The sequence below is a fragment of the Eschrichtius robustus genome, chromosome 8 (assembly GCF_028021215.1).
Source record: "Eschrichtius robustus isolate mEscRob2 chromosome 8, mEscRob2.pri, whole genome shotgun sequence".
NCBI lineage: Eukaryota > Metazoa > Chordata > Mammalia > Artiodactyla > Eschrichtiidae > Eschrichtius > Eschrichtius robustus.
In genome coordinates, this window is record NC_090831.1 from 125,263,443 (window position 1) to 125,289,931 (window position 26,489).

Here is a 26,489-nt window from a genome sequence, read left to right on the forward strand (position 1 = left end):
CGTGAAGTTACCAATACATGGGGATATTTGTACAAGGTACTGATGGGAACACTGTTTGTTGTGGGGAAAACTCTAAGCAAGATACAGGCTCGTCAGCAGTGGAACGGCTTCCTTGCTTACAGCTCATCAACATCACGGAGCATCACAGAGCCATTTATTAAAGAGAATGAATCAGAGCTACCTCAGTTGTTCTAGAGGGGTGTAGACATCAGCGAGAAAAGGAAGATGCAGAAGAGTGTAGATAAGACAACCCCCCTTTTCCATATGCACACAGGTGTGCACCAGTGTTGAGATAGCAGCAGGGAAAAGACACGGGACACTTACTGGGTCGTGAACATGATCACCTGGGAGGTGGATGGAACGGAGGAAGAAAAAAGGGCCCCAAACATCAGAAACTCTCAAAAACGCTTCGGGTTAAAGATGACAGACCGAACGCAGGTAGTTAAGAAACCCTTAACATGACGTAAGGGAGCAAAACCAAGACAGAAGACCAGGAATGGTCAGAGTGAACGAGCTGTTTGGGAACATTTTAAACGGGGAAGTTAACTGAGCGGAGGAGGAAGACACCACCGCCACGAGTGGAATCTTTTGAGGCTCCATTTCTGAGGCAACCAGCGAAAAGACCAGAAAGATCCTGCACTCGTGATATGAAAACAAGGTACCAGATCAAAAGATCAAGGGCAGAAAGCGCAGCCAGCAGACAAAGTAGAAGCAGCTCAGAATGAGGACAAGGAACCCAGAAACAAGGCCACAGCAGCAGGTTAGACCTGAGACGGAAGTCTTCTCTGGCGGCACCAGAACCATTGCAGGCCCCGCCTCAGGGGCCAGATTCAGTAAGGCTGGGGACCCCAAACCCGCACATCCCCAGGTGATGCCCGTGCTGATGGTCTGGGGTCCACACTGTGAGATCCCGGGTCTCAGGGATCTAATATTTGTGTACAGAGAGAAACAGAGGTAGGAATCTGCAAAAGAATTAATACAAAAACATTTCTCAGACTGATGGCCACACTACTTCAGGCTGAAAGGGCTCATCAGTGGGCAAAGCAATAAATGAAAACGACCCTAACCCAGGCCCATCTTGGTAAAAATTCGAAATATCAAGAATCAAGAGAAGATCCTAAAAGTTTCTATAGAAAGAAGAACGTCAGTGAATACAGACAATGCGTCAATCAGCCTTAGATCTGAAGGGACCACCCTGGCTTCTGAGGGGACGGGGCGGGAGGGGAGGGGCCAGGCAGGCCTGCACCGGCGCCTGCAGGTGAGACGGGTGGTTGGAACAGGGAGTGGATCTGAGGGAGCTCTTCAGGGAGGAAAAAAGGCAGCAGAAACTGATGCTGCTTTGGGTCTGGTGTAATGAGGCCAACGCACTCAAGTAGTAGATGGTGACACACTGCTCAGCGATATGCAGAGCCTGGAGGGTGGTCAGCCTTCGAGACGGAGGACGCTGGCAGTGTGAGAGCTCGTAACTCCATCCTGGGCCTCCAAGGGGAGATGCCGCACAGACATTTGTTTCTTCCGGAAGTGTGACCACAGGTGAAAATTTACATGCTTAGCCGAGAGACGGCTTTACCTGTAAGGTGTCCCACCATCTATCCATCAGAAACTACATGACGATTTCGTGAAGAGAAGGCTTCTGAAACTGGGCACCTTTTGAAACTATTTTCGTTTGTACTGTTCACAAGTGCCTTGAAAGAGCCCTAGTGAGCGCGCCGCGGATCCCGCGTGTGGAAGATACAGCGCTCCCCGCATCCCGTGAGCTCTCATCAAGACGCACAGAGAGGGCGTCCAGAAGCCGCCCTTCCACGCGGGGGAGTAAAGCATCCGCCCTCCAAGACCGCGGACGGAGCGGCCGGCGCCCCGGGCTGACGGGGTTTCTCTCCCTGCGGCCCGCGGTCTCCTGTCCCCCGTGCCGGACGCCAGCGCCCTCCCAGCCCACCTCCCCTCCTCCCAGAAGCCAAGCCCCACTCACCTGAATCCGAGACCGGGCCAGGTACACATTGGACTTCCACTCGGTTTTCATCTTGCGGTACTGGGACGACTTGGAGTGGACGAACTGCTTGCTGTAAGGTGCGCTCAGCTCCCCGGTGACGGTGCTCTGAAACGACTTGGAGGCACTGGTGCTGTTCAGGGTGTGAGGCCTGCAGGCGACGGCGCGCCGACGGGGACACAAAGGGAGACCGGAGACACCTCTGAGGGGCCCGGATGGTTCCAGTTCTCACCAACGGCGCACGCGGGGAAAGCCGCCTAGCTGGCGCGGCCGCACACACACAGCCAGAGGCAGCAGGGTTTGTAAGCAGCAGACAGATCAAGCACAGAAAACCCCTAAGAGGCCTGGAAACCCTGGGCTGTACTATGTGAAGTTAAAACAAAATACCTTAACACAAACCTCTTGACATGGGCACTCATTTTAGGTTCAGAACGGGCACAACCTGTGGGGTTGACGGCCAGGGGCAGCTCCATGAGAGGGTTCCGGCCGTACCGGAAGGTGTAGTTTTCACACGCCTCAACCCCAGGGAGCTGGAAAGAAGCAAAATAAACGAAACGTTAACTCACCTGATCAAGACTACAGGCAATCTTGAGCCGGCCAAAGGACGGCCCGACTTGAACTCCATGAAAATAACTTGTCAACATTTTCAAAATGTTGGGAACAAGAGGCTCTTTCAAGCCATGTTAACAGAAGCAGGCTGCACTCAGGACCTGACTATGTATGATGCGCTTACCTCCCTCGGGGGCCTGGGAGTACAGCTGGTAACTTAGGTTAACTCCTAAAACCATTCGTGTTAAAGGTCTTTTCTAGAATATGTTTCTTGTGGACACTGTCCTCTGGAGACACGACAGATGCACATCATTTAGGCAGGGCTCCACCAAAGGAAGCAACTGGGTACAGTACTCAGTGGCTTTCGGGGTGTCCGCTGCTTCTCTGAAGAAAACCCATCAGTGACTTGTTTCTTGAAAACAATACCTTACAATCATGCAGTTTTCCAAAAGCGCTGTGTGTAGACTCATTGGCACACGTGCGTGTAACAAGCAGGCATCAGGCAGTAAGGGCTCCTGAAATCCAACTGCGCTCTGGTGGCCAACCCTGGGCCCCGGGCAGGAAAAGTGGCCATTAACGCTGGGCGCTGAGCCTGGTGAGCTGCCCGACCGAGTGAGCACGGAGACACCTACGACTACCGATGCCTCGTTTTCTTTCAGAGCGGCAGGAGTTCACCCCCGACAAAACCACTACCTTGAAGTGTTGTGAGAGTGACAGCCCCGTGTTAAGTAAGGTGCGTCGTGCGACAGGGGGTGGCTCTCCGGCCTCGGCCCCGGCACTCACTGATTCTGCGATCCGCGCCACCGCAGAGACGGTCAAGCCGAAGAGATCCTCCCCTTTTAAGTAGGCTGGGAAGAGCTGCAGCATTTCCGACTCTTTTCTCACACATGCCACAGGCTCCAAAATCTTATCCCAAACACCTACGTATGGACAAAAAGACATTTTTTTAATGACAAACTTGCTCTTAGCGAAACAGAGAGGAAAACAGGATACAGTATAAAAACAAGAACGAAACGAAGACCAACCACTCACGAAGACTTACCAGATCCAAGTAAAGCCCGTGGGCAGTGATCTAACAAGCCTGGTGTATTACCTGCTTATCGGATGGCAGTAGTATTAAAGACTTTATGAAGTTCGGGGGAAAAGAATATGTTACATTAAGGAAATTAAACAGTAGAAGTGGAAAAGAAAGTTAAATATAACTGAAATTCGTACAAGTAGTTAACTCACTTTCATGCTGGCCAAGCAGCATATTAGATTTTCAAATGATTAATCCAATTAAGTAGTATCTGTAGATATATCCTTTCCTCTCAGAGTTAAATTAAAATATGAAATTGATATTTTCATTGGAATTATCTTTAGAGCATTTTCATACTTTTTTAAAAGAAACTGCTAAACTTGAAAAAGAAAAAAAAGCAGTTCTGCAGCACTTTCTACATCAATAAAAATGACAATCTAGGCTTAACCCTAGAGGCCGAAATTAAGTGTCTCATTTCTGGCTCTAACTCTGTTTAATATCTGATGCTCCTGAGATAAGACAATATGGCTTTAAATACGGTTCCCACCTTCTAGGTGACATTAACAAAGAGGGTCCCCAATGTAAGTGACAGGCAACCTTTATCTGCAAATCATTCCCCTATTTATTTTATAAAACTCTGTTGGAATATATATTCTGATTTAGAGTAATTCTAGCAAGTGTTTAGAAAAAGACAGCAAGGTATGACAATACAAAGAAGTTAAGACTTGCATTTGCAAACGAAGAATCCACACCTGTTGTGATAAAATATGAAACAGACGTGAGAAAAACCACAGAAATACTGACATAAAACATTCATGTAGCCGAACGCTGGAGCGACTGGCTCGGCGGAGCCTGCAGGCGGGGCCTCACCTTTGGGGGAGGTGTCACTTAAGACGAGATCTTCGTGGCCCTGCTCCACGACTCTGATGACGAACATGGGGCGCCCGTCCTTCTCCTCGATGGAGCACAGGTAGCGACAGCGGCGGTTGGCGTGGCGCGTGCTCCAGTACAGCCGGCTGGCCTCGTAGCCCACAGGGAAGAGCGCTTTGGGAGAGTGGAACGCTTGCATCTGCTGGGGAAGCAGCTGGCCGATCGTGTGGAAGATGAGGCTTCCCACACGGAAGGTGTGGTCGCGCTCTCCCCGCTGCACGATGCTGGCGATCTGTCGTACCTCATCACGCTGCACGTAGACCCTCCTGAAGACGGCAAAGTAACTTAATTCCTGCTCGTGGATTCCCTTTGGTTTGTGCATGGGACAAAGCATAGTTTTATCTTTAAAAAACATGCATTGTGCTTTAATGGCGCAAGTAAAGTGATAAATGTTGGTGCATCGAAATCTGTGACACCCGCTGGTGGCCCCCATCTTATGGCAGAAGACACATTTCATCTGCAGGCCTCTCCTCAGGGCCAGCTCCACGTTTATTAAGGCACCAGCCTGGGTCTCGTACACCTCCGTGGACCACAGGGCACAGTTCAAGTGGACCCACAGGTCCAAGTCGAGGTTGAGCAGCCTCGCTGGTCCATCTGTCAACCCGTCGCCTTCTTCGTGACAGAAACAACACTTGCGGTAGTCTTTGGGCACAGGATCGGGTTTCAGGGAAGTGCCCAGTTTCTTCAGAAAGTCATCGATTTCCTCTTCGCAGGGGGGTGTGACGGTCCCCTTGGGGACCACAATGTGGATGCTCCACTTCTTCCACTTCATCCCTCTCCACTTTTTAGTGATCGGCCGACAGTCTTCAAACCCACCGTGGACAGTTCTTAGCCGAGGCTTGAACTTGACCGTTACCTTAAGCTCATCTGGCTTTGCCTCCACTTTGGCTGCTTCAAAAGCGGGAGGGAAAGTGATGGGCGGTGAGGCTGGGGGCGAAGCTTGTTCCTGGAGCTGCGGCAGACAGCGCACGTCGAGAGTGGAGATGTTGTTACTGTACTGATGAAACGCTCTGGAAGGCGTCTCTTTTACGGGCGAGTGTGGCAATGAAGGAACGGATTCCTGCACAAAAAAAAGAAACACAAGAAAGAGTAATTCCAAAGCCCCCAGGGCAATTCTTGCTACAACAAGAAGCCAAGCAGTAGGCTTCCAACAGCAGGGTGTCTGGCTCTGGCTCTGTAAGTGAGAGGTGAGGACAGGCACACGGCGGAGGTCGATGGTGCTTGCGTCTCGACAGAGAGAGAGCGTGTTCTCTGCAAAGCCTGAACTCTGGAGAGTATTCTGCTCTTAAGACTTTTCATGGCACAGGAGCTAATAATTTAATTTACAAGACGGAACAGCTTTTTGTTAAACCGAAATAAGAACTCTGGACCATAATTTTCTACGAGCGCGTCCCACCCTCTGAAATTCCTGTTTGTGAACCTTAGGCTTAATTAATTGGCGTAAGTGTGAAAGATGGGGAAGAAGTCCCCTGTCAACAAAACAAATCATATTTAACTTTTTCTCAGAGGCTGCCCGGTTCCCATCCAACTGCTGAAAGGGCTGAGCTGAGACAGAAGTTCCATTAGTTTCTTTTTAGATACAAAGTGTCATCGTAACCAAATCAACAGCATCAACAGCAAACCCACAGGCTTCCCTCTTCTCATGCACCCCACCCTACACAGCTCTGAAAAAAGACGCGCCTCACAGAAAATCCAGAAGCAGGCAGACACTGCACACGGACTCAATAAATTATGTGGTGGAAAAAAAATTCCTTCTCTCATCTAGGCTGATATATTTTAAAGTATAAACTTGTTTGGCAAGTAGCTTGAATTTTATTACACTGGACGCTACTGCCTTTTTAAAAAAATAAAGAGTCTCCAGAACATTCTTCTGAGAAAGACGCAAGAGCAATGATGTGGAGGGAGGAGAGACTGACTATCACAGCACGGGAAAAACTTCCTTCAGCGCAAACGGTTAAAAACGTATTGTCCACATCAGCTACACACTCAAAGATACACTTAAATCACACAAAAAACAAATCGACCTTTTCCAACCTGGTACAAGACAGATACTTTCCCCCCAAAATACATGAATAGACCTGAACTGTGGTTGTGAACAGGTTTTCCCATTGGGACAAGATCACTGAAGCAATACTTTATAGTTGTGATTAAATTATTTGTAATTAACTAAGTAAAATTACAGATTTTAATAGTAGTGTTTTATTCAATTCTGAACTTTTAAGACGTAGTTCAAATCCGCCCACTCTTGTTGAATAAGCTGAAGTTACTTAGTTTGCAGTGACAGCTGGACCGACCACTCCTTCGCAACCCGGGGAGCCTCCGCTCAGACTCCCCGGGGGGAGCTCTGGGTGGGGGAAGCGGACACACCCCCAAAACACAGGCGTCACTCAACGCAGACTGCTGACCGAAACTGTCCCCATCTTACCTTGCTTTCTGAGGTTTTTGCTTGTGCAGCTGATGAATAGAGAATAAAGCAGTTATTACTACAGAAGACAATGTCCTTCTCCGCTCTGCTGGAGCTGTCTCGGGAACCCTGAAAAGCAAAGAGAAAGGTGTGGGGAGCTCGACAAGTCGGGATCTAATGAGAACAAGATCTGCACAGGGCTGGGTCTGTTCTGTTCAAAGTGAAAGCAGCAATCCTAAAAGTAGTAAAAAGGTAACTACGAGCCAGTATTTAGCATATAATAATTTAGCCACAGAGAAACTACATTTGCAGAAATAAACTTTACTTTCCACATTTCACTGTTTAAAAATACGCGGCTCTCATCGGACCCCCTGAACAGGCTGCTGTAGCTACTTGGTTTTAAGCTCAAGCACGTGAAACATGCTGATGGCGACCTCTGGGGGAGGCGTCTGTGGAGCCCCAGAAGCGACTCCTCCTGACGCAGGAGCGGGCGCTGCCCAGGCACGGCGGGGGCAGGCGGGGAGCCGGGGGCCAGGGAAGGGACGTGCGAGTACCTTGCTCACAAAGGCCGGGTCTCTGGCCGGCTTCCTCACGCCGTGGCCCAGAACGACGACATGACAGTGGCAGCACCACTGCGGCCTGAGAGCCGCACTTTCTGTGACACCGTGACTAGTGCCCGTGCACCCAGAAAGGCCTAAAGACAAAAGACGTTCATTAGCGACTAAAGCTGACCACTAACAAAGGCGGTCCAGGGTGTAAAGCTGTACTGCATCGATTGACTGCAGTATGGTTCATTCAATTTACCACACGCTCGTCTTCAGTAATTAATAAACATCTTATTTTCTAAGCAATGGTTATGGGGCATCTATTACGTGCATGACACTGGGGTACAAAGAAAGGAAGCTATTCTCACACGGCTGGGACAACACGCTGGGCTGTGAGAAGTGCGGAGGGAAACCGGGACGCGCAGAGGGTCGTCTCCAGTCTCAGCGCAAAGTGAGTCGGGGGAGAGAGAATACTTTTGCTCCAGGGTGAAGAGGGTACGAAATCTCTCATGAAAGATGAAGAGGTATGTGAACGAGAGTCTTCAATGAGCGTGATGTGGAAAGGCGAAGAGGGATGAAGAAGTTCCGGGGCCAAGATAAAAATGCGAGCAAGGACGCAGACTGGAAAGCGTGTGACGATCTCAGAGCGCATCGCTCGCGTGGCCATGAAGGCAGAAGGGAGAAGCAGGGAGAAAGCAAGGGTGACAGAGCAGCCAGAGGCTGAGAGTTCAAACCCAACGTGAGCAACTGTCAGTGTGGCTCAAGGGCGAGACGTGGGGAGAGGCTGGGCTCTAAGAGCAGGTGAGGACAGAGATAAGACAGCCAAGAAACTGGTGAGCGAAGAGGCGGGGAGAGCGGGGTGAGGGTGAGGCCAGACCAGGAAGACGGGGAGGGAAGGGACGCCACACAGGTGTGAGGAACGGGCCCACCTTTCAGTGATGGGGAAGGTGTGAGCGCACCTACAGAAGAGAGGGGCCCCGGAGATGCCGCAGAAGGAAAGGGAACAGGAACACGGGCAGAGGTGGCGGCCTCATCTGCACAGTGTGACACAGCGCTAAGTAGGAGGGGAGGCTCGGGGCGCAGGAGAACAAACGCGGCTCAAGGGTAAGCAGGTCTCAAGGGTAAGCAGGTCGGAGAGCGCCTGCTTCAAACGCCTCGTGGCTGACAAGAGGGTGTGACGTAGGCCCCAGGCACTAAAGGTCCAGTCACGCCTCAGAAGACAGAACCCGGGGGGTGGGGTGGTGGGGTGGGGGTGGTGGGGTGGGGGGTTAAGTCACCCAGGACTGAGTGCCAACACGTGACCTCTTATTCCCTTAAAATCAAAGCGAGATCTTAAAGAGAAGCGGCGTAACTTTTGAATCAAAAATGAATCTGGGGTTAACAAAATGTAAACCAGCTCACCATTGCTTGCTGGAGGGAAGGGCACAGTAGGCTGCTTCAGGTGGTAAGAGCTGGCTAGTCTGGGAGGGTTTGCAGATCCTGGTGGAGGCCCACGAAGAAATAAACGCTGTCGATACTCCAAACCTGGGTTTACTCTGTGGCTACTGACCAAACCCATGGATGGAACATCTGGAGCATTACTAACCTCGTAGCTGTTAGGAATCCGAACGTGGAGGAGGTCGGAAAATGCAGCCACAACACTGCTAATGTTCTAAAACAAAATTGCAAATGCTGCATTACCCACCCAGAAGGCAACAGAGAACCACTGAAGAAAAAGTCACACTAGGATAAATGCTATCTGCATGGTGCGTACACCTCAAAGCAAATCCAACCATTTTTATTTAGACTTAAGAGTCTCGGCGGGGAAAAAGGGTTTTAATGGGCCAATACCCAAACAAAGCTTCCATATACAGAAATCCTCATACAGGGATTCCAATTAATGTTAAATATCTGAGAGAACATTAAACGATTTTAGACATTTTAATTCAAGGAATGAGTTATAAACCTCGTCCTGGTTTTTACAGCTGGTCAGAAGCTTCCTTCAGGTGGACTCTCCCAGCTCTGGGCAGAAGTCTGACACAGTCCACGAGAACTTGCCACTGTTACGTTCTGCGGGTGACCAAGACGCCCCGTCAATGGCCTATGAGTCTGGTGGCCAGCGAAATGTCATCAAGAAGTAAGAGTTTACAAAAATCCTCAGCCATGTACTAGTGTTTGATATGAGCAGCTGCCACCTGAACACAGTGCTTCTGGAAAACTTTCACCGTTGACAAAGTTCTTCACTGCTTCATTTTCTACGTGTAAACAGTTATCAACTCTCTGAAGAGTTCTCTACCATATACATTCTTTAGTAAAAAAAAAATGAGATCTCTGACTTCGATTTGCCCTTTTTGTCTTGACTGAGGCTGAGATCAATTTCTAGTACTCACGGCAGCGCAGATGTCTGAAGGGACTGCTGAGCCAAGCCCTAACCTTAATCTTTATCCGTGGTGACCCAGCTGTACGTGTCACTGGGAGCCACCTGACACTCCTTCAGAAATGGGTAATATTCTACAACGTCCAACAGCCAGTCCATCTTTACCTCAGCAGCTGTAGGATGCAGAGTGATTGCCACAGATATGAGACCCGATCGGGGACCATTTGGTGATGAACCAAAAGGTGACGTGAAAAATAAAGTGCCCGGCTCAGTTTTGATGTCATTCCTTCTAGATTCCAACCCTTAAAAAAGGAAGGATGAGTTGAGTGTTAACAGCTTTTCTACGCATTCACATTAGCCAACCCTCCCACCGCACGGCGCCCCCTACCTTTCCCGGTGCTGCTCGGGAGGATTGGGATGATGGGCGACGGCACGGGCTCTGGAGGCTCCTCTTTGACCAGGGACAGGTCTGGGTATCTGCTCACTTCCATCCCGACCACACTCTCAGGAGAGGATGAGGGCACAACACTGTCAGGGGTGTCCCGGTCACCCCCGTGGTCCTGTATCCTGGGAGCAGAATAAACACACATCAGCGGGTGCAAGGCCGCCGCTGGGGGCTCCCCACACCAGCCCAGCCCTGTCTACGTGTGTGACCTTTGGACAGTGGCAACAAGCTGAGAAGCCAAAGATTCAGCTCAGGGCCAGACAGGACATCTCTTGGGAAAAAAAATAAGAAGTATGTCTCACTATCAAGTAATTCACATGGTATGTTTCCTTCTGACTAAAGCTTTAGCATCCAAGTTTAAAGACCTGCCAAAGGAGGAAGACGTTGAGATTATAACACAGCATAGAAAGAATGGATACTCACACCTTTGCAAAGCTCCAGATCACTGAGACTAGGGAACACTCCTGTGGCTGAAAAAGGAAAGAGCAGTCCACCACACACCCAGGCACGCGTGCACAGAACTCTCCTGTGGCTGCTGTTTACTTACAGTGGCAAGACGGAAAAAACCTGGCCATTATGGCTTCACAGGCCTTCATTTTTCTTAACTGATAAAGCGAAGTGAAAAAAGGAAGAGACTGGTCTAGTCCCAGAAGCTAAAGGTTACCAAGGCAAATGGGGCTGTAGGGTGAGTGTGGTCTTGGGCTAAACGTTGTACGGCAGCTCGAGAACCTGGGGTCTCACACCGCCCACCCCACCCCACAGGAGACGCTGCCAGGCTGAAGGAACACTGTGAGAAGCAGCATTAACAGGAGACCCAAGAGAGGCTTCCAAGGAGCCCCTGTGAAACCCAGGAGTGGGCCCCAGACACGCACATCCAGGAGGCCACCTCCCACAGCTGCTCCTGAGTGACAACTCCGGCATACATCTAGCGGTAAGGTCCAGGAGAGACAAAGAGCTGGGTTCTAACTCTGGACAAGTTACTTCCCCTTGGTCCGCAGTCTTCTCGTTTGTACAGTAAAGGGTCTTAGTCAAATGACGTCTTATCAAAGAGAGGGTGGTTAGCAGATTTTCCAAGAAGAGAGAATAATTTGATGAGCTATAGAAGAACCTCCCCCCTGGATCTAAATGGCTGGGTTGTGACTATCTACTAGGAGAAGCTGATGTTCCCTAATCAGAATCCTGGGGCTAAAGAACTGACACAAAGGAGTTACAAACTGCGGACAGGAGAGCCCTTAAATTCTCTTCCACAAAAGCATGCTCTGCTCTGTGACTGTCGCTCTTTTATTTTGACATCTGCAAACATCAATAAACCCAGTAAATCACATTAACAGCTTATAAAGGACAATGATCTTTGAAATATTTTGCATGGAGAGTCCCAATGCCTTAATGTCTATTCGATCATTATTACTTGTTGAACCTCCTATATCAATATGACATTTCTAAAGTGCACAAATGAATTCTTTTTAATAGTAAGAATGTTTTATAAACTTTCAATTCTGAAGAAAATTATTCACCAAATTTCACCTTTTAAGTGTTTTTACATGCTTTTCCTACAGACATTATGCTATATACAAACACATATACATTTTTTAATAAACGAAATAACTAAAAAATACTTGAGAAAAAGGAACTTCTACCTTAATTCCTCCTGATTATTATGAGGCGGTGTTGGGAGTGAAGCAGGAACGTCCACTGTCTTTGGGCCTTGAGCAATCGCTCTGGCCAACAAGTCATCGTGCGGTCTGAACGGCAGGTGAAATGGTTTAGGTCCTAGGCTTTTGGTAACTGGAAGAGCAAAAACACAAAATCATAAGTCAGTCAAAACTGGTAATGGGTAAACTTTACAATCCGACTGCCATTTCACCACACACAGCCGGCAAACTCCTCAAAGGTACAAGACTTGGAGGCTTGGCATCCTACCTTCATGACTCACTAATACTCCAGCTTTTCCAGCAAGTTCTTCAGTTGTTGCAAAACCATTTGCCATCTTCGGACAAGCCATAGGAGGTGGTGTAGGAGGAAGAGAGGCAGGGGGTGTTGGAGGATTACTTAAATTATTCTGCTGCAGGAGACCAAAAAATTTTAAATTATATGCTACTGAGCAAATAGGCCACGACCTTGCTAAAACTTAGTTCTGTGAATTTTCAGCACAGGGAGGCAAGGTACAGAAATGTAATCAGAGGCACCTTCATTCCTAAAATGCACACCAAGAAGAAAAAGAAACGTACAGGCCAGGAGGCATTTCAGTGGAACAAATACCCATAATCCTCTGGACATACCACCCACTGGCTCACTTTCCCCAGCTTGAGTACTTAGCTTTGAAATTAAGAAAGCAAATTTATACTGTGCCTGATTTGATTCTATACAACTCTTTTCAAGTTTCACTGTTAAAGCCAGTGAAGGATAGCTTTAAAATTCGACCAATAAATTGTAGAGAGTTCTCAAAAAATTCCTTTATTAAATTAAGATATGCCCCAGTTCTATCAAAAACTTGAGAATTTAAGATCCTAATCCATAACTGCAACTTGTATCTTAGATATTAGAATCTGGATTGTCTAAAATCTCAGGAAGAAGCAAAAGGAGTAGCAATAATAACTAAATGGACTGAACCTTAACAAATGTGGTTTCCCCCCAAACATTTCTCCCTGCTTAACGTCTGTCACCAATTTGTCATTGATTCATTGACTAGTCTCTCAGGGACTGCTGGGAATCTACCAATAATACCGTGCAAATCAAGTGCAAGGTAAAATTACAAATCTTGCAAAGATCTAGGATTTCTGAAGATGATGAAGTTGCGTGGAGAACAGCTTGCATCAGAAGAGAAGGCATTTACAAGAGTTAGGAGAGGTTCTAACTGAAGAGAAAAGCCAACAACGATAATAAATGGAATATCACAAGAGAATGATTTTAATACTAAAGAAGAGAAGCCCTCAGAAAAACTGATGATACTCTCAAATATTTTTTGCAAAAAAGATCACTTTACACAAGTCAGATGTGAAGTAAAGAGTATCTAATGAGCCTATCATACAACTTTGTTAAAAAAGTATTACCAAAAGATAAACTTGGTTCAGTTTGATATTATTTTTGCAGCCTAAGAATTAATGCACAGGTGCAATTAGTACCTAAATTATTAGACAAAATACATTTTTAGGTTTTTTCACTGTATTTTTCAGGGTAAATCCCTAACTACATTTTTTTTACTCTATTTACTATGAATTTGGAGTCATCTTAAGAGTTAATAAAGATTATAGGAAAATAAATATTTTCCCTACCATAGAAATATACAATGGATGTTTTTCACAATTTGTATTCTGACCTATACAAAAATTTCAAATGTTCATATTGGAAACACTTTACCTGGTAAAATTTTAACCTTTTAGTTGAACTAGAGTTTAAATGGAACTTGGAAGATTAGATAGATGTAAACTAGATGGAAAAACAAGACAAGCTCTACCAATTCTGATATGGCATCCAAAGAGGAAGCAAGGTAACACCTTGGCAAAGAAACATACCTTGTAGATCAACTGAGAATAGTAATCCGAAACCCCTTCAAGGGTAGCACTGCCAAAAGTTCCTAGAAGTCGATTCCCACTATTAAACTGGCCACTGCCGTAAGGAAGAAAGTGGGCAAAGTTCACTCCAATGACTGGTTCCATTAGAGGGAGCAGAGAGAGCTGCTATTGAAAAACACATTTAAGAGTAATGTACACGATAAACAAAACAAGTGTTTCTCAATTTTTCTAAGACCCAAGGCAACTTAGTCAAATAAGGCTTGAGAAAAATAAGACTTAAAAATTTCAAGTATCAAAATGCTGGAATAAGTGAGAGAGACTATAGAATCTTTGAGATATACTTAAAAATGAGCCTTTTTCTCATCTGTCTTAAAGGGATGCTGCCAGGCTTCGAACAAGAAAAACACCTTCCTTATCTTCGCTCAGCAAGAATCAGGGCTGAACTGAGGCTAGGTGCCCCCAATGGCACTCTTCAGCAGCTGTCTCCCCACCTTCTGTAACAGCCACAAAGGTGTAAGAATGCACTCTACTAGGGGGAGAGACCAATGCCTGTGTTTCTTTGCATCCGGAGTCACAAGTAACGTGGACAGAATTTTTCTTGGTGCTGAGGCTGCTTCCTTTGAACATAAGTAAATCTTGACCAGCGCCAACCAATCCATCTATTTTACTAAAATTTTGGGGTGCCAATAGGATAAGGTGCAAGTTTGCTTGCAAATAGGAAATCTATTAGGTTGCTTGTTGAGATGTCTTTTACCCCTTAACTCTCTACTTTCGGGAAAGTTTCAGTTTAACAGGGTTGAAAAAGCATCTGATGTCTCACTTCCTTGAATTTTTAAAGGGGCTGCTCCAAAAGACTCACCTGCTTCAGGTGGGTAAAGGTGTCGGTGGTAGAGAACATCGCTTGTTTCTCCTCTTCTTCCTTTTTCCTTTTCTTCGACCGAGGTGCTGCCTTCTCTCCGGTCCTCTGAGTCCTTTTGCTTCGCTGTTTCTTGGTTTCACTTCCTCCATCTGTTTGTGGCAACTGGCTGTTGCCACATCCAAAACCACCTTGCACTTGAGCCCCCAAAGTTTGCTAATGTAATTGGAAAGGTTAAGAAATAAGTGAACTGTCCACACGCTTGAATTCCAGTTCCTGCTAATCCAGTTCCATCCTAAGACACAACATTCCTAACGTGGGTACCCAAAGTTAAGGAGGGAAAATGGTGGCATCAAATGGCCTGTTTTCTGAAAACAGCATCCCTTTTTTGAAACATGATTCTCAAGTATGGAAATCAGTAAGCTGCAAAGCTTGAGGAGAGAGCAGAACTCTTTTAAGTGTGGCTATTCTCCCTTTCAGAGGAAGCATTACTCCTCAGGCCTGCCCATACTTGTGCCAGTGACAGCCCGGAGCTCCTTATTCCTGCCCACTGGCGGCTGTGGAGGAAGGGGTGCTCTAAGCTAGATGGCTGTGGTGGTCTCTGCGTGGTGGTCCTGGGGCCTTATTTGGGCTCCCCTTAGGAATGGGTGAAATACAAGGTATGCGGGCACCATTGCTAAGCTCCAGAAAAGCTTCACAGCCTATGCATCTCAGTTGAGAGGAACAGCTAGCCTCAGAGATCACTAAAAACAAACAACATTGTTCATTCAAATTAGTTCATGGTCATACATTTGACTGAATAATAACTGCTACATACTTAAAAATAAAAGAGGACCTATATGACAGCAAATAAGCCTTTTCTTTAACTTTTGTCTCTATGGCTAAGAACAAACCAGTCCTTAAAGAGGTTTTTAAGGGTAGTACTATCAATACTTAAAAATATGGGACTATTTTTAGGGGCCATTATTTCTAAACTTGACAGCTATACTTTGCTATAGGCAACTATAGTTGCTAAACTTATTTTACTGTGCTCTGCACTGACTCTTTGAGGGTCTGCAGACTATAGTTTCCATTTACATATATCTAAATGACTTAGAGCACGGATGGCAAAGTTGTTCTGTAAAAGGCCAAAGAGTAAACATAGCTACTCAACTCTCTGCCCTGGTACTGCAAAATCAACCACAGACAATTCATAAACTAATGAGCTAGGCTATGGTCTAATAAGATGTTTTAAATTCATGGACACTGAACCTTGAATTTCATATAATTTTCACATGTTGTGAGACACTACTCTGTTTCGGATTTTCTTCAACCATGAAAAAGTGTAAAAACCATTGCTGGCTCGTACAAAAAAGAGGGGAGACGGAAGCAGGAACACAGCGCCCATCCCAGGGCTAGATCGGTGCTTCTCAAACGGTGGTCCCCAGAGCGGCAGAATGAGCGCCACCTAGGATGGTTAGAAACGCACGTTCTCTGGTCCCACCCCGGACCTACTGAACCCAAACCTTTAACAAGCCCTCCAGGTGATTCTGACACATTAAAGTTCAGAGAACCCTGGCCTAGAGCTATGCCTCTCATGTCCGTAGGAATGCGAATCACCTGGGACCTTGTTGAAAAGCATATTCTGACTGGTCCACCTGTGCTGGGGGCACAACATCCCGTATCCTAAAAAGCTCCCGGGTAAGGTTGAGGCTGCCAACCCCCCAGGACTGCACTGTGAGAAGCACAGAGCAGGGCCCGAGCACTTCTGACTGGCTTATAAGAGAAGAACAACGCAGCCGCTTAGTAGGCGTGCAGCAGGGTCAGGCACTCTAAGCGCCTAACAGACTTCGCCAATCCCCACAACCACCCTGAAGAGCAGCTGGTACTGCAGTTCAAAGAATACTTTTAATTACAGAAGAACACAAAAGATTAAAAACCATCCAAAAGTTTGCCTGAGATAGGAACAGTTCACATTTTAATGTACTTGTGTTCGATCTTTTATCTATGCCTACATATATTTTGTTAAAAACACAATGAATCACACTCAATATTCTTTTATTCTGGTGGTTGCCTTTTAAACTTGACATGTGGTTTGTTCCCCGTGACATTAAACATTCATGCATAACAAATGTTAATGGCTGCAAAAAATCTGTATATTCAGATATAGATATACAGAAACAATAATCCAATCAACAACTACAGTAGTGGATTTAGGTTGTTTTCTCTCATTTTTACCTATTAGTAAAGATAAAGTCATTCATTAGCTATTCATGTGGTCACACCTTTGCACATATTAGAATTTTACATTCCTCTCGTAAAATTCCTAGATATGTCATTGGTAGTCATGGGTATGCACCACCTTTTATTCATATCACAAGCACAAGGTGTACTCTAATTCCTTTAATCCCTGTGGCAACCCAGTAACAGGGAGCGTTATTAATCCTGTTTTACAGATGAGGAAACTGAGGCACAGAAAGCTTGACCTGCCCAGGCTGCACGCTGGAAAGAGGTGAGACATGGATTTGACACAAGCTGAGTGATGTGAGCTCTCAAAGCCCCCCAAGGCTTTACCCCTACACTACAACTAATGCCAGCTTATGTGTGAGAAAACACATGTCCTCAGCACGGAGGAAAAACTGGGCCTGTCCAGCTACTGCCACAACAATTCTGCCTTAAGTGTGACTAGAAAGTAGGTGAATTTCATCATTTGTCAAATGGGAATAATAATTGTGCCTGCCGTACCTCAGGGCAAGCGCTGAGCACACTGTAACCCCTAGAATGTAACCACATTACCCCTAGTAATCCAGGGCCCCCGCCCCTTGCTGCCCTCCCAGATGGATATGAGAACATGTGACAGTCCAAACATTTATACATATACTAATTGACCTCATCCCTTTTTCTATCATAACACCCAATATAAATATTTTTTTACATATAATCACCAGTATTAGGACCTAACTCCACCGAGTACCAACTATGTGGTATTGAGATAGAAAGGCATAGAGACAGAAAGGTGCTCAGGACGCCGTCTACACCCTTCAAGGAGCCGTCTATGCTCAGTGGTACTAGAGAAACTGCTATGCAAGCACACGGGCATTCACTTATGTGAGACTGGCTGAGCTGAGTAAGGTATCTGGGGAAGACGATTCCAGAACTGAGTCTTAAAAGATACAGATATTGGCCAGATGTAAAAAAAAAAAAAAAAAAAAAAAAGATGGGAGAGCAGAGCAGGCAGAAACAGCAGCGTATGGCCATATATGGAAGGGTAAAATCAGAAAGACACTCAGGGCCTGCAAGTAGCCCGGTATTCCTAGGGGCAGAGGATGCAATGGACAAAGAAGCTAGAGATCAGGCCTATCTGCTGATGACAAATATGACTGAAAACGTTATCACCGCCAAAATTTACAAAAATTACATGACTCTGTGGGGTTACCACTCAACCTCTACTGAATCGGACAAATAAAACAAAGAGTAAGCCAAGACTTGCAAAACAAATGGCTTCACTAACAATCCTAAAACTGCAAATTTGGACAACTAAATATAGCGCTCCACCTCACTCAATTAAAAAAATGAAAAATTTAAAATCTAATTTGAGAAGCACTACAGGGAAAGCTTTGTGAACACAATAGCCATATGGTAGTGTAGCATGTGAAAGATAAGACAAGTTAGCCGATTCCTGCAACCTAGAAAACCCGGGTTTGGGAAGTATGTCAAGGAAGTTCACTGAAATGCAGGAGATCGAATCTTGTAAAGGTATATTTACAGCAAAGTTCTTCATACAAATGAAAAAACAAAAGCAAATCCAATGTTTTATAACTTAAAAAGGGGACTTCCCTGGTGGCACAGTGGTTGAGAATCCGCCTGCCAATGCAGGGGACACGGGTTCAATCCCTGGTCCTGGAAGATCCCACATGCTGCAGAGCAACTAAGCCTGTGCGCCACAACTACGGAAGCCCTTGAGCCTAGAGCCCGTGCTCCGCAACAGGAGAGGCCCGCATACTGCAACGAAGAGTGGCCCCCGCTCGCTGCAACTAGAGAAAGCCCGCGCGCAGCAGCAAAGACCCAACGCAGCCAAAAATAAAATAAAATAAAATAAATTAAAAAAAAAAAAAAAAAAGTCTAACACTTAAAAAAAAAAACTTAAAAAAAGAAACTTGAAAAGGGCAAAATATCGACACTTGGAAAACCACAAAGATAAAACAGCATCTACCTGTAAAACTGCGTTTGTATAACATTAAGTATTAATACTTTGCAACAGAATGGATTCCCAATATGGGTTATTCCTGAGAGTCCCCAGGGGTATTAACAGGGTGCGTGAGCTATTTTCTGTATTTCAAAGAGGTTAATGGAAACCGCACTCTATTTGCAATTAGGACGTGTAGGTGTTTACTTCTTTGCTTTAGTTAGGTCAACTCGATGTGGTGATAAATCAGCTGACCGGAATATGTTACATATGAAACGCATGACCCTACAGCTCTCTGATTTTTGAAAAATACAGTAAACAAATTATTACTTGATATAGTTTATGGGTATAAACCAAAACATGAGGTCCGCGTTTTTTTTACTCCAGAGTAAAAAGGTTATAAAATGGCGTTGAAATCAATACAGCAGTTGGCACTAATCTGTTGTAACCATAATTTAAAATAAAAGGGGAAAAAAGTAAGTTGTTTTCCTGAGCCACACTTACCACGTCGGCTGGGTTCTGCCTCTCAACCAGTTTGCTATCCTTCGTACCGTCGTCTTCTGAACAAAAACTCCCTTCCGGTTTTTGATTTAAAAGGGAAGATGCCTTTTTATTTTTCAGCAGGTGCTTCAGAAGCTCATTGCCTGAATCTCCTTTGGCAGCAGGAGCGCCGGCAGGTCGGGGAGGACTCTGCCCCGGGCAGGCAGCGCCGGCCACAGCCCTTTCTTTGGCCCGATCCCCAGGGCGCTCCTCCAGTTCAGGCCCATCTGGGCCCGGGCGCTGCTCCGGCTCAGCTGACTCCAGTTTCATCTCCCCAGTGGGGGCAGGGGCGTCGATGGGGCGCTTATCCACCTCTGAACTCGCACAGGTCTGTTGACCTGGGGTTCCTCGTGCGAAGTCACCGCTGGGCAGTTTGTTCTCCGGTTCTGTGCACAGCGGGCCCGCTGCCGGGTCAGGAGGTGACAGGTCGCCTGATTCCGCTGACTCGGGTTCTCCTTGCGGAGGGGGCTCGCCGGGTGTGCTCACGGCGGGAGCAGAGGCAGCTTCCGAGACACCCGGGGTTGGTGGAGCGGTTACGTCCGAATGCGGGGTAGAAGGTGCCTTGGTAGACTCCGCATCGTCATCTTTCTTCTTCTTCCTTGTTCTCTTCTTTTTCCCTTTCTCTTCTGGGATTATATCAGAATATAGCTGAATGAGAGACGGGGCTGATCCTGGGTAACTCTGTCCACGGCTTACGGCCGGGTCTTGGCCACAGGGGAGACTGCTCTTAGCCACTGGAGGTGCCGCAGGTAAAGCGGGTGTGAAAGGAGGCCTCACCGGGGACTGCTGGAAGCTGGCCCCAGGAACACCTCCATGTACCGGCTTCACAGAATGGAAATTTGGGCTTCCACCAGGAATTGATGGTGAGTCAGGAACAAACGAGGGAGGTCCCATCTGCCTTCGCTCATTGCTTTGCATGAAGTTTGGGGTCGGGGGTGAATTAATAGACCCTTGCTGTATGTTCTGCTGCTGTAAAACCGGCCCCGCTTGCTGTTGCTGCTGAGGAGGCTGCTGAAGGGGTCTTGGAGGTTGCGTAAAATCACAAGGCAGGTCAGAAGTGTAGAATGGAATCTGGGACACAGGTGTCCTGCTGCTTAGTTCTGAGCCCATCATGCCGTGCTGCTCCATTTCCATCCTCTGCTGCAAAGCTCTCTGTCTGTCTACTTCTTGCATGAGCTGGATCCGCTGTCTTTCCTGCTGTTCTCGTAAACGTTCCTTACGTTCCCGCTCTTGGAAACTTTCACTGAACGGGTTATTGTCATCGAATTCCACCCGTGGTGGTGGTCCACTCTGTGGATTTGCATTTGACACTGCCCCTGGGGCTGGTGGGCAAGTTTTTATTGGTAACTGGGCAACTGGAGGCTGGATCCTGGGAGGATTGAGGGGGAGGTGAGAAGGGGCACCGGGAGGCTGCCATCCAGGTAAACTGGGCATCCTAGCAGGGCTCGTGTGGCCGGACAGGACCGCTGCGTGCTGTTGGTGCTGGAGCTGCGGCGGCGCCATGGGGAAGCTGGGCTGGCTCATGGTGGGCGGGGGGCCGCCTGGAACCAGGGGCAGCTGGGGCTGGACACCTGGCATCACGGTGGGCGGGGCCATGGCACACTGCTGCTGCTGCTGCTGCTTGATCCGATAATCTTCAATCAACTCGGCATGCTCTTTCTGTTGTTTACGAATCTGGAAGAGCAAAATTAAATCTTACTCACTTATACGTGCTACGGGTATCAAATACAATCACTGGCTGACGATTATGGCGGAGGTTATACAGAAGGCAGTTAGATCAGGCAGAGGCAAAAATACCTTGCTTAGGCAATGGCAAAAATCACCAAGGGAAAAAAAAAAAAAGGGAGGAAGGACTGATCAGCTAAAACTGCCAAGCTTTTCAATAATAGGATGTTTCTAAATATGAAATACCAAAAACAAATTTGAAACACATTTTTCTGAAATAAATATTTAAGAAAATCTTTCTCTGAGTCATAAACTATTTAAACTACATATGAAAAATAAAACAATAAACAAAGGCTACACAGGCATCAGCTAATTGTGATGTCTTAGAAGTTACATTAATATATAAGGTTAGACTAACTGTGAGATTTAACTCAAACTTTAACCATTTAAACGTGTTAAGATTTCATTTCTTAAGTATACAGAAGTGTACAACATGTTAAGACAAGATGAATTACCAGTACATATACCACACCCTCCCCTCCAGGTTAAAAAGACTAGATTGGTAATAAAACTCCTTGAATTTAATGGGTAACATATTCAAATTATAATTTCTGAAATATATAAAAGCTCTGAGGTAATGTTTTGAACAGTTCCTAAGAGGCTCCTAATATAATGACTGACTTGTGTCCGTTAATTAATCCCCAAAAGCCTTTGTACCCTCATGGGCAGACGCCACGGACCAATCCTCAATGCAGACACAACCCGCGTCCTGAGGACACACCACCTCACTTAGGGAGCTGGGAGAAAGGGGTGCAAGATGATGTACATACCCTCCAAAATCAATCAATTTTTGTGTACTGTACTAGCACACTGAGCCAGTTCTGATAGGTTTTCAACTTAGTTTCAACAGTTTCCCAGGCGGACTAGCATATTCTCTGCACATAATGGTTTTGGTCTGTTTCCCTGTAGCTGGCAACTGCTACTTATTTTCTTCTCTTTCCTGACTGGCTCACTAGCCAGAACCGAGGAATTACCGTTGGACTGGCGGATGAGTGCGAACATACAAGAAGCACCGGGACGCTCACTGGAATAGGGAAGGTGGTGACCCATGCCTTTGCCGCCACATTTCAAAATCCTCTTAAAAGCACTGCCATGAATTGCTTATCTTAATAAGACTGCACTGGACTGCTGGCAACTATGTTGTAGCAGACGATGTGTCCTATTCTCCAAGTACGGTATTAGCTTCTCAATAGGGTTTGATCCATGGATATGCAAAAACTAGGCCCTTGTCATAAAAAATTTATCTAAAAATACCAGAAGGCAACAAAAAGGCTAAAAATAAGTTATAAAGAAATCCTTAAAAGCGTTTCTACTTGACATAAACATGGCCCCAGAAAGTAAATTTAAAGAGAGAGGAACCCTCTCATTCCAGAATAGTCCTGGTTTTAAACAATGGAAATCGTATTGTAATCAGCTTATCGTTGGGACATTATTGTGGGAGCTATATAGCTTGGAGATAACACACCACAGTCGAAATCCCTACTCCAATGATCACCTACGTCACCTACCTCCACAACGACTCAGCAGATTCCTCACGTGTAAAACGGTGATAATACTACCTTGTTCATAAGGTTATAGAGAACGTTAGGTAAGACAGGGCATGTAACTGTGTTCACTACACAGAAAGCACTGCTGTGATTTTTACTGATTCAGTCTGCTCTGAACTCCTCCCTTTCCACTATTAACGCTGGGAGTAAGATTTAAATTGACAATCAAAAGCAAGATTGACCTTTTTTGGTGTACAATTCTAGGAACCTTAACATGGGTGGAGATTAGTGTGGCCATCACCACAGTCAAGATACTGAAGGACAGTCCGGGGGTTCCCAGTTTTTGGTGAGTGTGTTAGAGGTGCAGTCAATATTTGTGTAGAGCTTTGTGTGTGAACCTAAGTTTTTAATTCATCTGAGTAAATACCTAGGAGTGGCCACTTAACACATTCTAAACGCTAAATAAAAATTTAAAATTTTACTTCTTCTTGAGTATAACTGATATTTCAGTATGAGCATTTTCAGAAACATCAGGTTCATAATGGAAGATAACAGCAAAATGATCTCATTTTTCAGGAATGAGTCCTTTACGTAAGATACACCAATGTACTTTAAGACCAAAATGATATTGAGAAGGAATACTAATAAAAACATACTATGGGGGGGAGAAAACAAAAAAAAACCCCACCAGGATGATTCAAATGCTCTATCTGAAATTCCATCAGAAACTAGGGAACCGAAGGACATGGCAAAGCAAAGGTCAACTCCAAGTAGAAAAGCCTATGATCTCCCCATGAGCTGTCCTCAGGAAAGCTAAGACTCTGCACAGTGATTTCCCAGAACAGGGAAAGTAACTGAATTTCCCCAGCTATATTAGCTAAACCAGTATGAAAACAGTTCTTCTAGGTCAGGATTATGAGAACTTATCTCATCAGTGGCGCTTACTGAAAGTATGTGCTGTGTGACCACGACTCTGGGGCAAGGACAGGGGTTATTTCTTCAGTTAGTACGAGGTCTCAGAGCTGTCACTTTTGACAGTGCACTTCTGTGTGCCATTTAACACCAATCGAAATCCTTTATAATTAATCAATGACAGACCCAAACATTCTATGCGTTAACAACTGTTTCTCTTTCGCAAACCGATTTATTACCTGTTCTAGCTGCTTCTGAACCATGCTTTGCTGCTCAGTGACGTGCTTGAGCTGCTCTGCATCCTCTTCTGGAAACTCACGCCCAGCTTTCTTGGCGGTACGCTGTTTAGCTGAAAGGGCCTTCTTGGATTTCCTGTGTGCACCGATTTGTTCTTCAAGATATTTCTGCTGCATCTGAAGAAGCTGCTGGGTCTCCTGAAGCCATTCTTCATACTGTTTACGTTGTGAATCATCTGAGGAAAAAAATTAGAATTCACCTGTGTTAATTTTCTAAAGAGTCCAATATAAGTTACACAAATCCATTTTGTAAGGAAACATTTTCATCATGACCTTGTAATAGATACTTTGAAAACATAGTAGTAAATAACTATATAAAGTAGAAGATTTTAGAAAAATATTTAAGAAAACCAAAGAATGCATGTTCTTAGGACACAGGCTAACTTCATACTTATAAATATTATAAGCCCAATCTTTGAAAAGCAAAAGACTTATCTAATGGAACACTTTTTATCTACTAAACTATCAAATTCTCTAACCCATAAGCCAAACTATATATTGAACTATATTTGTATTTGATTAATTCAACTTTACAGATTTTGAAGAGACAAAGTAAGACATATCCTATTAAGGTCCAGAGCATGGATTAGGTATCATTTCCCATGCTAATTTTCCTAAGTTTATGGGTTTCCCCTAAACCCCTAAATGGTGAAAATATGTCCTGAACTATGAGGGAGGGAACCTAGAAAGTTTTAGAAAGGACCAAAATGAAGTCTGTTTTCAGACTTCAGAAAACTTACGGATTTCAGAGGAAATCCGTAAGTTAAAAACGTTGGTAATTTTTATGAATTTTGTCATTTATATGTCTATAAGTAAGCCATTAATCAAGTAAAATCTTCTCTACTTGTATGACTGTCATTAAAATATCTCCCCAAATAGTTGTATCTCTTCATCTTGTAGCAATATTCCTTCTTAATTCCTTAAGGGCACTTTACTTCACTGATGCCAAGTTCAAAAAAAAAAAAGTCACCTTATGGTTGTGAAATTCAGAACATACCTTTTTGACTCACTTTAAGACAAAGAAATAAATAAATACAATTCCAAGAAGGACATTAGCTGAAAAATTACATCAATGATAACAGAATATCGCCATACAATAAGAATCCAACCAAAGCCAATGGGCGCAATAAAGCCAGAAAAAGCCAGTTGGTTACAGCTGTTTACTTGTTTTTAATGCGAATATGTATGCAAATTATAATAATTAGTGCAGGGGTAATTTCAAAAGGTCAGACTTTGGGTTTGTTCTTAAACCCAGAAGTTCCAGTACATGTATGAACTTGAAATCTAGTCTACTAAATTTGAAGGGCATTTTTCAGAACAGGCTTTTTCACAAGATTTCAGAAGTTCTGCTTCTGGTAGAATGAGACCTACCGCAAGGAAAGCCTTTCTGGTTTCTGGAACCAGGAGAGCAGAGGTGAGCAAAATGAAAAATAATGGTGAAAAAAAAGTTAGCTAAACAGTCTGAAGATTTCAGAAAGGTTCAGTTTGGGGAGAACTTTAAACGCTATCCTGAACCACCTTGGGACCCCTGAAAGTAACTAGAAAGGATCAATGGCATCCTGCATCCTTGACTTCACACCATGCTGCTAAGCCAGCTTATCTTTCCCTTTGTTGTTCCCATTTAGCGTCCTGGTCACTTAGGCAGACAGTCATTAGAAAAGAAGTGGTTTAATTCTACAGATTGTACAGTGCCCAATCTATATACAAAAACAGCAGCAACACTGAAGAGAATGGGGAAGATGATCTTTCTGTATTAAAATATTTACCTCTAACCATAATTATTCATGCACAGAAAAAAAAAAGCAATGAAATACATGCCTTGAGGAAAAGATGCCTAATAGGGCAGTGATGTTTAATAAAAGATGAGGGCACTTCGACTTAAAATAACACACCTAAACTAACTCCAAGATTTTAAAAGAACACAAATATAGTGCAAACAAGCAATCCCCAGAGAACAGGTAACTAATTAGATTTATACTTACTGACAAAGCCTGGACCAAAATTTGGAGGATTAGGCCTAGAAATCTGATGTGTTATACTGCCATCCTAAAATAAGTAAAATTTACAAATAGGTTTATTCCACATTTCAGTTCAAGGGGAAAAAAAACTTTAAAAAAATGAAAAAGAAAAAAAGAAATGGAAAGGGAAAAGAACTTTAATTTCTTATGACATCTTTAGAACTTTCATTTTTATAAAAAGTAGAACGAATTTTGTGGTGACAACCTAATTTCTGAACATTTTAAACTATCTCTGAACTGTTAATATTTGCTAGATTTCAGTTGAAAAACAATTATGTTTGAAGTAAGGGGTTATTCATCAGAAATATAATGTAGGGCAAATCAAATAGTGTTCGTATTATACTTAGCTAAAGATCCATGTAAAACCCCACTTTTTGATGAAATCTACCTGGTTTCTTCTGCAACTAAGACTGAAACATGGGTTCCAGATTTACTAAATTCCACTCCACAACACAAAGTTATTTATGAACAAAAACCAATATCTCTAACAGACACAAATAATAAAACAAATATATACTAATTTAAAAAGTTACTCTTATTTTCTCATTAAATGTCTTATATCTTCCAGGGAGACCAAACAGTCATCATCTCACAATTCCCTGGCAACAGTCTGATAAATAGAATTAACTTTGAAAAAGCATTTACCGAGTTGTCACAAATTCTGTTAGATATGAGCTGTATACAAGGTAATGACTAAAAATGATACCAGCACCCAGAATGCACTACATGTAAACCATGTAATAA

The 26,489-nt window shown here is 44.8% G+C and overlaps 1 protein-coding gene across 17 annotated transcripts in view; it reads right to left on the minus strand.

Annotated features, from left to right (window-relative positions):
* KMT2C (lysine methyltransferase 2C) overlaps positions 1-26,489 on the minus strand; it is a 275,662-nt gene that overhangs the window by 6,045 nt on the left and 243,128 nt on the right. For 7 of the 17 annotated variants that reach the window (XM_068549731.1, XM_068549727.1, XM_068549728.1 and 4 more), the window contains 16 exons: positions 25,710-25,773; positions 23,671-23,903; positions 19,272-20,981; positions 14,606-14,818; positions 13,747-13,911; positions 12,155-12,296; positions 11,872-12,019; positions 10,178-10,356; positions 9,955-10,091; positions 8,835-9,084; positions 7,443-7,582; positions 6,910-7,017; positions 4,425-5,544; positions 3,320-3,456; positions 2,375-2,517; positions 1,970-2,138 (listed from right to left, as the gene is read on the minus strand). In XM_068549731.1, coding sequence (XP_068405832.1) covers positions 1,970-2,138; positions 2,375-2,517; positions 3,320-3,456; positions 4,425-5,544; positions 6,910-7,017; positions 7,443-7,582; positions 8,835-9,084; positions 9,955-10,091; positions 10,178-10,356; positions 11,872-12,019; positions 12,155-12,296; positions 13,747-13,911; positions 14,606-14,818; positions 19,272-20,981; positions 23,671-23,903; positions 25,710-25,773 — 5,058 coding nt within the window. Of the gene's footprint in view, positions 1-1,969; positions 2,139-2,374; positions 2,518-3,319; positions 3,457-4,424; positions 5,545-6,909; positions 7,018-7,442; positions 7,583-8,834; positions 9,085-9,954; positions 10,092-10,177; positions 10,357-11,871; positions 12,020-12,154; positions 12,297-13,746; positions 13,912-14,605; positions 14,819-19,271; positions 20,982-23,670; positions 23,904-25,709; positions 25,774-26,489 lie in introns of those variants that run through there. The other 10 variants (XM_068549742.1, XM_068549741.1, XM_068549735.1 and 7 more) reach the window with 8 other exon arrangements.